Here is a 13,214-nt window from a genome sequence, read left to right as displayed (position 1 = left end):
GAAGTGAACTCTGACCTTAGGACTGAACACGTAGTTTCACTTCTATGTTAAATAAAATTTGTAATCTAATTTCGTAAATTTGGGAGTGCTTCAAATATGATGTTAAAACGGTTTTATGTCGTTACAAGTGGGTGATTTTAACATTATCTAGTATAGTAAAATCGTGGGACCGTTAAAAATTTGAGGTTATGTTAGGGTTTTTTTTAAACTCTTTCCGCCCTGTGGGCACTAACAGGGCCTCTTTTAGCAAGCCCATTATGGGTTCGGCCAGGCCCACAATGGGGCTGCCGGGTGGTGAGGGACGGGGCCGAATGGAACACCCCCCGAAGAATTCATGGGGATTTTTCGACCCGTTCGGATTCGAGCCCGGGTCTCCCAGGGCGATGGGCTGCCGCCTTGACCGCCATTATATTAGGGACGATACAGTAGCCACGATTTTTTTTTCAAAAACGGGAAATTTTCGTTACGAATCGACAAAAATTCAACCCGGCCCGACACGCAACGGAGAGAAATTTCGAAATTGGATAGGTTAATTTCATCGAAAATGCATCGTGGCCGGCGAAGTTTGAACTATTGCGCCCAAAAGCAGCGATACCAAAGAAGATTGGAGAACGAGACCCGCTTTGAGCGTCAAAGTGATTTCGCTTAGTAGGGAGTCTCCGAGACAGCCTTGTCCCAAATACGGTTTTGCCGTTTTAAGAGACAATCATGCTGTATTGATGACTTATGTAAGATATATTGACAATGATGAATTCAATGAAGAGATGACGTTCTGTGAAACATTGAAAACCACAACTACTGCCATTGATATATACAATAAGCTAAAAATATATTTAGATAAAACTCAAATACCAATGAAATAATATAACATCGTGTGCTGCAGATGACGCTCGTGCTACGATGGGCAAGAAACGCGGTTGTTTAAAACACTATTCAACATAATAAATACAATAGCGTGGCTGTGTCGAGACAGAAACAAAATACCCAATTATGATAAGTTTAGCGAGAAAATTACTTTTGTCATTTCCATCGTCGTATTTAGTTAAATGCGGGTTTAGTACTGTAAATGATTTGTTATTGAAGAAAAGAAATTAGAGAGGTTGCGGCCGACGTTTTCGTCTCTAAAACGTGAACGTCGAACGTCGAGCGTCGCTTACAAGATAGCGGCGCTCGACGTTTACGTTTTACAGATGAAAACGTCGGCCGCAACCTCGCTATTATTTAGCAATTTCTTGATGATTTTCTACACAGTACTTGAACTGTCCTTTTATTTTTCTTTTTCAAAGAAGTCATGTTTTCTGTCACGGGGGGACATTAGGATTTTAAAGATAGTTTCGTGGGGCATGGCCAGAAAAGGTTGAGAAACACTGCTCTAGACGCTTTTACAACATACTTCAACTAGTAATCATCACTCTGGCATTAGAACATAATTTTAGGCCGAATTGCTTTGCGAAATGTGACGACTAATTTGGGCTATAATAAGAATTTGGCAGTAGTTTTACAAGTTTATTATTATTATTATTTTTCCTATTTTAACGAAGTATTTTAAAAATTGCAGCAAAGTTTTAATAATTTACGAAAATTTTAGCCCTCATTCTATGCGAAAAGTCACTCTTTACTGAGAACAAATTCGTTTAAAAGTCAAATTTGTGTTAATTTTATGCCGCTACCCGAACCAAAATTAATGGCGAAAAAAATTACAATACTCAAATGTAACTAAACCAGACTCAACCGAACCTCATTTTAACTATATTATTGTTGGATAGGAATTAATTTTATTTTAATTAGTTGAATGTCAAACAATTCATTTTTTTAATTTTAATTTATTAATACGTCCGATCGAGACGAACGAGTGAGAGGGCGCCTCCATCTTCGGTGTGTGGTTTGGTGTGGAACACGTGAGTAAAGTTATTCCTCTGTAAGTTGTGATAATACCTAATTCAAACTTAGGTTATAGCAAATTATTAATTTTTTTTAATTAAGATTTTGTCTGGATTTCTGCAGAACAGTCTAAAACAATATACATATTATTCAATAATCATTTAAGGTTAAATGCAATAATAATTAATAGGGTGGTGGTAAATGTACTGTACTTGTTATGGCCACATTAAGACAATTTTCAGCTTTAAAAATATTTTTATATTCTTACAATTTTTTCCTTAAAAAAGCAATGAAACAATGTAAAAACATGTTCTTTTACTTTATTACATTAATTTTTATTAATTTTAACATTTTATAAACAAAATTTAGAATGTTTTAAAATATTGCAAAAAATCACCAGTTTCTGGCCCATAAACATGGGGTGCTGCCTTTACTATTTTTTGTGATAAAGGTTAAGTTTTGGGTCTACAATTCTTCCGAATATACTCGTGCAATTCTCGTGTAGTCGGAAATGTAGGATCTGATGAATTTTCTAAGAATTAGAAGAAAAACAACTGGAGCCTATATGTCTTTTCAATGTTGATTTTGACAGTAATAATAAAAGTGGAGTTTTTCTAGCAAATGTATATGCCCTAGAAGACTTTTTGCTCCGTAAGACACGGTATTTTACCGTGTTGTGGCTCCAATAAGGCTTTTGTTTATTGTAAACAACCAGCTGTTCAAGTATCAAATCTGCTTTGCTGTTATCTAAAAATATGTATAATTTTATTAGTCACTAACACAAATCACCATAAAAAAATTAAACAATTAATAGTAGGCTACATAAAATCAATTTTGTGTTATAATTGTGATCGGAGGGTTGGCACCTCTTTGATCGGGACTGACGCCACTGTGTCTCGGTTGACATGGGAACCACGATGGCGATTTCGATTAGGTTAAAAAGTCGGCCATGTGAGCGAGCGATCGGGTTCCGGATGGAGACGGAGAGATAGCCCGACAGAAGTAAAGTACACCGACACTAAAGTTTACAACTAAATAACCATTTAATTTCAATAAAAAGGAGTACATGATACAATATATAGACTTAACCTAGCTATCTAGCAATTGTGAGAGAGACAGTTTACGATTGTTTGCGAGTTGGAAAATACCTGCATTGATAGTGATGATTCTTGATTTGAGGTTGAGATTAGGATCTTGAGGGGGTTTGGGTTTGGACCAGTCTGGATCAAGAAAGTTCTTCTTCTAGGTGCAGTTCGGGGTAATGTAAAAATCCGATAGAGTACGATTGTCATTGACATAGGAAAATTTTGATGACTTTAATCCAAGAGGGACTGCCGACCACTACCTAAATTTGCAGTTACTTGCTATATTGAACTGATGAAATCGATACAGTCGGTCGGAAGGTTACGAGAAAGCATCGCTTTCACTGCCGAGAACTTAACAGCCAATTTATTCCTGTGTGTAAAAGTTGAAAGTTTATTAATAACAACAAAGTTTTATTGTCCAGACATTAGATTGTTTATGTTGAAGTCAGAATTCTCACATAATGTACTATATTGATATAATAGGATATTAGGAATATTAATATGTTTTCATGTGAATTATTGTTACATACCTTGGGCACTGTAATTCTCTAAGCTTTCTATATGATATTTTTCATTTTTTCAGCTAACAATTTGTTTTCTGGTTTCATTCTACACTGGTAATGTAAAAATCTGATAGAGTACGTTTGTCATTGACACAGGAAAATTTTGATGACTTTAATCCAAGAGGGACTAGCGACCACTACCTAAATTTGCAGTTACTTGCTATATTGAACTGATGAAATCGAGACAGTAGGTCGGAAGGTTATGAGAAAGCGTCACTTTCACTGCCAAGAACTTAACAGCTGATTTATTCCCGTGTGTAAAAGTTGAAAGTTATTAATAACAACAAAGTTTTATTGTCCAGACATTAGATTGTTTATGTTGAAGTCAGAATTCTCACATAATGTACTATATTGATATAATAGGATATTAGGAATATTAATATGTTTTCATGTGAATTATTGTTACATACCTTGGGCACTGTAATTCTCTAAGCTATGATATATATATTTTTCAGCTAACAATTTGTTTTCTGGTTTCATTCTACACTGTGATCTTGCCTCCTGCATTTCTGCTCCAAAGTTTACAGTCTTCTCTTGTCAAACTTCAGTTTTAGCATTGTATAACTTGTCCCTACAGAAATTTCTGTATTAGACGCAGAACTAGATGGTCTTATGTCACAGTCTGAAAGTTCACATGTGGGTGAAGTAGAGAACCTGCTTTCGTAGTCTAAAAAAAACAGCTCTGTCCACTGGACTCATTAAGGGGACTTAATCATGTACTTGTTGCTCAGATTGAACACACTTTCATTCGGTACCAGTACAAACTCCTTTCTTGGGACTAACCTTTTTTACTTATAATAAAAATGCAAAAGTAGCATCAATGGTAAGTAGCATAATGTTATAAAATTATTCATTTTCCCTACATTATTTAATTATGGAGTATTAAATAAATCTTACCTTTTCTTACTGATGGCTTTTATCCATTTTAAACGTAGATTCTCTTCCGCAGGATATTTACGAAAACTTGTTCCATCTTTTTTTATTTGANCATAATGTACTATATTGATATAATAGGATATTAGGAATATTAATATGTTTTCATGTGAATTATTGTTACATACCTTGGGCACTGTAATTCTCTAAGCTTTCTATATGATATTTTTCATTTTTTCAGCTAACAATTTGTTTTCTGGTTTCATTCTACACTGTTCATCATATAAGCACTAGATAATGTGATCTTGCCCCCTGCATTTCTGCTCCAAAGTTTACAGTCTTCTCTTGTCAAACTTCAGTTTTAGCATTGTATAACTTGTCCCTACAGAAACTTCTATACTAGATGGCCTTGTGTCACAGTCTGAAAGTTCACATGTGGGTGGAGAACTAGAGAACCTGCTTTCGTAGTCTAAAAAAAACAGCTGTGTCCACTGGACTCATTAATGGGACTTAATCATGTACTTGTTGCTCAGATTGAACACACTTTCATTTGGTACCAGTACAAACTCCTTTCTTGGGACTAACATTTTTACTTTTAATAAAAATGCAAAAGTAGCATCAATGGTAAGTAGCATGGATGTTATAAAATTATTCATTTTCCCTACATTATTTAACTATGGAGTATTAAATAAACCTTACCTTTTCTTACTGATGGCTTTTATCCATTTTAAACGTAGATTCTCTTCCGCAGGATATTTACGAAAACTTGTTCCATCTTTTTTTATTTGATGTACAAAATGGCACAGATTAATGAACCTTTTTAAAATTCACCAGTATCTTGATATATAGTATTTCAAAATTTTAAAGTGGGTACGAGTAAAAAACCCCTTAATGTCCTCCCGACATTAAGAGTTGGAGGGATATTTGTTAAATTAATCAACCACAAACCTTTACGGTGCAAAATTACATACAAAAATCGAGTTAAAAAGTTCCCACAAACGTTTTCAAACCCACTTAGGTTCTTCTTCAGGTGAAAAAACTTAAATACTCAAAAACATTCGATGGAATCCAAAATTTGAATGAGAAACGATCAACGAATACGATGAATTCTGCCACTGTCGTCATCAATACGCATGCGTATTTTACCGATGTAAACATTTTTCTTTTTATAGAATATTTTCTCTGTCCTGTATAAGCATTTCCCACGCTAGGGATAGAGATAATTCCTCCTTATTATTAATGCACCTGTTGTTTCGGGCCGCTTTATATATAGACATTGCCTCTATCCATCTTAGATGTTCCGTATGCGGTGTGGTGTGAATGATTCTAGCCTCATTAAACTTAGGATCGATATCTGGATCTGTAGCATAACGAGCAAGTGCCGTAGTTAGTCTTCCATGCTGTATGTCTGCGATGTGTTCTTTTAATCTGACAGATAACGAGCGCTTAGTGGAGCCAATGTATAATAACTCTTCATTACATCGATGATCATTCAATGGGATGGTATATACTCCCGAAAGCATGTGATTGTTGGGAGGATCTTTAGCATTACGGAGTATATTAAAGACCGTGGGACATCTCCTGTATGTGATATTGATGTTTTTCTTTTTAGCAATCTCTGAGTAGAGTTTCTGTAACCACGGGTTGTAAGTGACCGGAACTCTGTCTTTATGCTCTGGTCTGTCGTCTTCCTGCCCTGCGTCTCTTGCGGATACTTGTGGATGGCGTAGTTTCTTGGATAATTTACTCATAAGGTTGTAATAACCATGGCGTTTCGCTATGTTAGCTATGGTTCTAAGCTCAGCACTTGCTCGTTATGCTACTATGTTAGCTATGGTTCTAACTACGGCACTTGCTCATTATGCTACAGATCCAGATATATAAGTTTAATGAGGCTAGAATCATTCACAGCACACCGCATACGGAACATCTAAGATGGATAGAGGCAATGTCTATATATAAAGCGGCCCGAAACACAGGTGCATTAATAATAAGGAGGAATTGTCTCTATCCCTAGCGTGGGAAATGCTTATACAGGACAGAGAAAATATTCTATAAAAAGAAAAATGTTTACATCGGTAAAATACGCATGCGTATTGATGACGACAGTGGCAGAATTCATCGTATTCGTTGATCGTTTCTCATTCAAATTTTGGATTCCATCGAATGTTTTTGAGTATTTAAGTTTTTTCACCTGAAGAAGAACCTAAGTGGGTTCGAAAACGTTTGTGGGAACTTTTTAACTCGATTTTTATATGTAATTTCGCACCGTAAAGGTTTGTGGTTGATTAATTTTGCGTTAACACGGTGTTGTGGAGAAATTTGGGATATTTGTTTTGTTAAGTTATGGCAATGCAACACTTGGGTGTTCTGTCTAGGGGGATGCCTTTCGGGAGGTCTTTTAAAGGGTAACTGGTCCCTATTTGGTCATTACAAACGTGGAGAAAATCTGGGAAACTTCCGTGGCCATCCCGTCCAGGCAAGGCACGGAACCATTGAGCTCATTGAAAGGGTAAATTCAAGGGATGGGTAAGTAGTTTTGCAATATAGCTACAAGTGAGAAGTGAAATTTTTCACACCGCAAAAATGGTGGGCGTGCAGAAGCAGTATGCGCTTTTGTTCCACAAGTTTCGGGTTTAAATTTGGGATATACAGTAGACCCCCCTATAACGCTTAGATACGTTCCACGCTAACCGAAAATTACGTTGTAGGAGTGAGCCAATCGCAGCCCGATAGGTGGGAACTTTACGGACTAAGGCTGTTCGAAAGGTTTTCTTATATAAAATTAACCGATTCTAGACTAATTCCACTCAACATTTCCAAAACATGTATAATTTTTTGGGAGTAATCCGTACAAACTATGCTATAAACAAAAAATTATAGGATTACTTACNGACTTAATCATGTACTTGTTGCTCAGATTGAACACACTTTCATTCGGTACCAGTACAAACTCCTTTCTTGGGACTAACCTTTTTTACTTATAATAAAAATGCAAAAGTAGCATCAATGGTAAGTAGCATAATGTTATAAAATTATTCATTTTCCCTACATTATTTAATTATGGAGTATTAAATAAATCTTACCTTTTCTTACTGATGGCTTTTATCCATTTTAAACGTAGATTCTCTTCCGCAGGATATTTACGAAAACTTGTTCCATCTTTTTTTATTTGATGTACAAAATGGCACAGATTAATGAACCTTTTTAAAATTCACCAGTATCTTGATATATAGTATTTCAAAATTTTAAAGTGGGTACGAGTAAAAAAACCCCTTAATGCCCTCCCGACATTAAGAGTTGGAGGGATATTTGTTTTGTTAAGTTATGGCAACGTAACACTTGGGTGTTCTGTCTAGGGGGATGCCTTTCGGGAGGTCTTTTAAAGGGTAACTGGGCCCTATTTGGTCATTACCAATGTGGAGAAAACCTGGGAAACTTTCGTGGCCATCCCGTCCAGGCAAGGCACGTAACCATTGAGCCCATTGAAAAGATAAATGCAAGGGATGGGTAAGTAGTTTTGCAATATAGCTACAAGTGAAAAGTGAAATTTTTCACACTGCAAAATGGTGGGCGTGCAGAAGCAGTACGCGCTTTTGTTCCACAAGTTTCGGGTTTAAATTCGGGATATACCTGGATACTTTTTGATGCATGGTGAGGAAAAGATCGCAAACATTTCATATTTGTAGACACCGTCGTCAGTGCTCCTTTTCTAAGAAAATTACTGCCTGTGTTGATGTGACTAAAAACGTAACAGCAACTAAAGAAGAATGTTTATTTTTTCTTTGTAAATGCACACATTTATGTTGCAGCATCTATGGTACACTCCAAATTTTTGTATATCTCTACCTGCACTCTCCTGTATTTTTTTATTTAGTGTTAATATCTAAATGGCACCCTTTTTGTAATATCATTTATCTTTTCCATTCAAAATACAGCTATACCTTACCTTACGTCGGTAATTTGTTCCAGGAGAGGTGACTTAAATCGAAAAACGACTTGTCGGATTTACTTGTCACTAGGCTAAACCACAAATAACCATTCCCAGTTCTGTGTTTTATTTATAAATGCATTTTTAATAATATATACAGTAGTTAATAAGAATCTATTTTAAGCTTACAAACAAATAAATTTAAAAAAAAATAGTCTAAATTTAATGAATACAGATACATACATACTTGTAAATATACATGTTTACAGTACATCGCAAACTCTTTATTTGTGAATGTGGTTTTCTCAAAGACATTATAGGATGATTTTGTAAGGTTAAATAGCAAATACAGTTATTAAAATTATTTTGCCACAGAAAATAAACTAATTTATTTTAAATTTACCAATTTCGAGTGGCGCTGACAACGACGCTAAACAGTAGATATTGGAACTACCGTGGAAAATGTCAATATTGAGCTCTTTTTTAAAGACCACTAAATAGGACGACGACACAGAGTCACAGATGTTTTCATATTTCGTTCTCTAGGATTTATGATGATTATATTAACATTTACTGTAAATGTATGTATTTTAAAATGATTTTATGTGCTTTTAACACTTTTCTAGTGATATTACAACTTCAGTATTTGTGGCGGACAGACATAAAGTCAAATAAAATGACTTAAACTTGATTTTTATTTTTCCATATATTTTTTTTGACAAATGATGTATCAAGAACGAATTAACTTGAAACGATGTAATCCGAGGTATACCTGTATTGTTAATGCTTCTGGACAAGAACATAGAGATGCATGACATGGCATTGTCTGTCTGTTGAAAGACGAAACAGACAATAAAGGGTTGTCCCGCTCCTTTTAGTCTTTTTGTTGGCTCTGGCTGATCCGTGGAATGCATCGTGGTCGATACAGTGATCAGTTTATGTTTTGTCTTGCCAGTCACCAGACTTCTTGACAAAATGCATAGGAATTTTCTTATCAAACAACTGCAGGTATTTAGTACTGGTGGCTGTCGATGCGTTTTGCGATATGTTTTATGGTAAGGTATTCCGAGCGAAAAATAGCCTCGCTGCCAATTGAAGGCGGAAAAGTGGCTATTGTCTACTGGTATTGCATCAACAAAACATTGTTATCGAGTCCTAATTGGTGTGTGTGTGAAACCGAAAATGTTTAATTTTATTATTGGATTATAGGATGGACCAAAGTTCTATGTATTTATCACTTCATACAAGTGGTAATAGAATTGTCTGTCCTGACAATCATGTGGTATTCATTAAGGGAATCAAATATCTTACTTATCAACACACATTCTGTACTTTTCAGAATTCTAAAAAATGATAAATACTAGTTGGTTCCTGACAAAGAATGGCCTGATCTTCAGCAGGTGTGCAGTGATGGCCGCGTCCATCAGTTCCTTTACCGGATACGTGGGTCTGCATAGTTGGTTTCTGGATAACTACAGGAAGGTGTTTCAGTTTTACAGGTAAGTTCTTTTAAAGTGTAAATTTTGCTCCAAATGTTTTCCAGAAAGTGCGGAAAGCCTTGACAAGAGAACATTTTTACAGAATGACACGTTTTAAACATCTGTTATTTCTCTTTCTATTGAGTGTATTGACTCTTCAATAAAATCTTTAACATAATCCCACAAAAAGAGATCAATATCTAAATTGGGGCTATGAGGTGGCCAATCTATGCCATGATAACCTAAAGATGTTAAAAATCATTAAAGAATTTGTGAATTAATCTCATTCACTGGTGTGATAAGCCTGTGTGTATGCATGTCTATTTATTTAGACTAAGTGTTAAAAGTAAAATTTGTCAATAACTCAATTTACACAGCAAGTTAATGTTGTTTTTTTGGAAATATTATGCTGGTAATTTGTTTGGAACCAATGGCACGTGTCACAAAACTGTTATTGCTTCTGGGTGCAAAGGCTAATAATAGGAAGATGAAGATTTTCTGCACCCGACATCAGTAAGTTTGATATGATCTGTCTCAATTAACTAAGTTTGCATTTATAAATAAGGCTGCATTAACCTTATTCGAAAGCATGCTCCTTTAATGACTGTCAAACTACTTTTATAGTAAAATAGGTTTGATTCCATTTTTGCAATCTTTCTGGCATAAATGTAAGAAGTGTCTGGCTGTTCTGCCATGTATCATATCAACATGGTCAGCCACTCTTGAATTACCATTTTAGCACAATTTATATTTTCTGGAGTGACCATTGTAGAAAAATTGCACGACACCAGGCCGACACAATGGATCCATGACTTCGAGTGGTCATTGTGTTTCAGCTCTCAAGCTGCGAGTTGAGATTTATCCTGACCACGCAACACGGCACCAGTAATCCATTGTCCAATTTCAACGTTCTCTGGTCCAGGTGAAGCACATTGCCCGAAGTCTGGATATCAGTAGTGGCACCCAAGTGGGTTGACGACTACCAAACCCCAAAGATTGCAGTGTATGTTATACAGTGTGCTGACTGATAGGTTTGGTAGTACCCGTGTTGAAGTCTGATGGGATTTGGTGCAGAGTTGTTCTTTATGTGATTACTAACACGGTTAGCCGCCAGCAGTATCCGTTCTTGCATCAGTTGTGAATGCCAACACTGCACATGCTGTGGATATCTGTCTGAAATTTTAGTATTCCTGGTAAATCCTTGAAACTGTTGCCCAGGAAAATGAGAGAGCATTGGCCACTTCACTGATTATTGGAGCAAGAAATGGACAACTATCTGTCCATGAACAAATGACAATACAGTAGAGCATCGATTATCTGAATATCGATCAACCGAAACGTCAGTTAACCAAAAGCTTTCCAGTCGGCAAACTTAAATTTCTGCTAGTGCTGTGGCACTGCAAACTTTGGCTATGTCTTGGGCTACTCCAATATTATTTTTGTTGGTATGCGTGTTTTAGCTGGCAGCACTGGCGCGACCGTGAGAGGGTACTTAAGGACGTGCCAGGATTTGAACGAATTTCAACGTGGGATAGGTTAATATATTTTTCGTACATAATCAGTTATCCGAAAAATCGATTTTCCGAACAACCCGTCCCCAATTGATTCGGTTAATCGATGCTCTGCTGTAATTTACATGGCCCATTACTACTCTAACCAAACTCACACATAACTGTCATACCTATGGTGTCACATGCAAATGTTCTGGCTCAAAATACTTCTCTTGTGGGTAGAAAGTAATAATATTGCATGTGCTGCTGTGTCTAATTTTTTGGCACATCAGTTTATTAGCAATTGTTTTTTTTTTTTTGGGCGAATTGTTTCTTAATAGTGTGTATTTTTGGATAAAATGATAAGAAGACAGTTGTAATATTATGTACATAAACATGATGTTTTAAAATTTACCAGACTAATGCAAGACCACAAAGAAAACTGCATTTGGCATTTCTTCTTCAAATTATTTTGTGTGACGAATGCACCAAAAGTAATTGTTTTACCAAGTCTAATGAGTTACTCAACAATGATGTTCACTATGCCAGTTTATTTTCAAAGTGGGCATTTTAAGAAGTTGAAAACATTAGCCTTTTAGTACGTAACCTGCATATTCAAGAGACAGTTTGTGTTGCAAAACTAGACCGATTTTGGCAATAAACTTCCTTTTGTGGCCATATAACATGCACATCCAGCAGAGCCAACGTTTTATGACTCTTTCTTGTATCGCGAAACAATAGGTAATCTTGTTTTTGGTCTATATAGTTTTTTTATCTAGAGATACCAGAAATAAAATGAGAATCCATAACCATTTAACAGTCTCAAACTCGACAAGAACATTTGCTAAGCATGAAAATACTGGAACAAATGCTATTTTTGATGGAGAAAAATGAAAACATTTTGTTTTCTTTAAATGATAGCATTAATGTTAACTTTTTCTCATTTAGTTCTGGATTTGAAAAGCCTTTGAGTAGTGAACTAGTATCATTAAGCAAAGAGGTAAGTGGAAAACAAGTGTGGTGGCGATGCTTTAATTGTATTATAAAATGAATTTCTACCGTAACATTTTAGGTATTGGAAGAGAGCAATTTAACCGAGAAGCAGAAAGAGTCCTTTAAATTTTTCATGGTGTGCGGATTTGACACCTTTCATGCGGGAAGCACGCAGCTGAATACGGGAGGGTTGGTGGGTCTGCCCAACCACTTCAACTACACCAAAGAGGACGACGTGGAAAAGCATGCCATAAAACTACAGAACAATTCTTCCGTTCACTGGAGCACCCGGGCAGGCCAATCGCTGCTGGACTCGCTGGTGCTGAGCAGGGCAGCACAGAAATTTGCCACAGCCAGGGAGATACACTATTGCACCACCAGTTACGTGTATGCTTACGGGGTGGGGGGTACCATTGCCATAACTGCCGCCTATCTCCTTGGTAATGGACTGGCAGTTCGGTTTCAACTGTACAGACTTCCACTAAAACTCAGAGCGGCCCTGTATTCCATCTGTGGTTCTCTCGGTCTCTTCCTTTTCGTTACCACAAAAGATGCAGCAAGTCAATACTGGGACGGTTACGCCGACAGGACTGCTGCCAAGACGTCATCGGAATATCTTAATGGAGGAATCGAATATTACGAAAAGTGTCTGAAGCGAAATGTAGCTCTGAGGACTTTAATGGGGGAAGAGGGTGAAAAGTATTTCACCTGGCACGGAAACAGGAAGACATTCATCAGAGCTGTGACATTACCTTTGACTGTCCGCCTGGATAATTTGAAAGCAATGAAGGCAAAAGAACAGCAAATTTTGGAAAGTATAGAAGCGAATTAGATAAGTAGTATTTTGTTTGTGAATACCTTTGAAGTAACTTTACTGCATGAAATTTATAAGTGTACATAGTATTAGTAATAATAAAAGA

General features: G+C 36.3%; 1 protein-coding gene across 3 annotated transcripts; it reads left to right on the top strand.

The window, feature by feature from the left end:
* Positions 1 to 1,852: 1,852 nt before the first annotated feature.
* Positions 1,853 to 13,153, top strand: LOC111629677 (transmembrane protein 177-like). Of its 3 annotated transcripts, none has more exons than XM_023373562.1 (4): positions 1,853 to 1,898; positions 9,673 to 9,832; positions 12,250 to 12,301; positions 12,374 to 13,153. In XM_023373562.1, the coding sequence occupies exons 2-4, from the start codon at positions 9,684 to 9,686 to the stop codon at positions 13,124 to 13,126; spliced, it is 954 nt and encodes a 317-aa protein (XP_023229330.1). In that variant the 5' UTR covers positions 1,853 to 1,898; positions 9,673 to 9,683; the 3' UTR covers positions 13,127 to 13,153. The 3 variants fall into 3 exon arrangements, with proteins under 3 accessions (XP_023229330.1, XP_023229331.1, XP_023229333.1); XM_023373563.1 differs by having other exon boundaries at positions 1,879 to 1,918; XM_023373565.1 differs by lacking the exon at positions 1,853 to 1,898 and adding an exon at positions 1,937 to 1,950.
* Positions 13,154 to 13,214: the final 61 nt, after the last annotated feature.

Source organism: Centruroides sculpturatus, unplaced genomic scaffold, assembly GCF_000671375.1.
Source record: "Centruroides sculpturatus isolate CEXI.00-Female unplaced genomic scaffold, Cexi_2.0 scaffold238, whole genome shotgun sequence".
Classification (NCBI taxonomy): domain Eukaryota; kingdom Metazoa; phylum Arthropoda; class Arachnida; order Scorpiones; family Buthidae; genus Centruroides; species Centruroides sculpturatus.
This window is presented reverse-complemented; position numbering and strand designations above follow the sequence as displayed.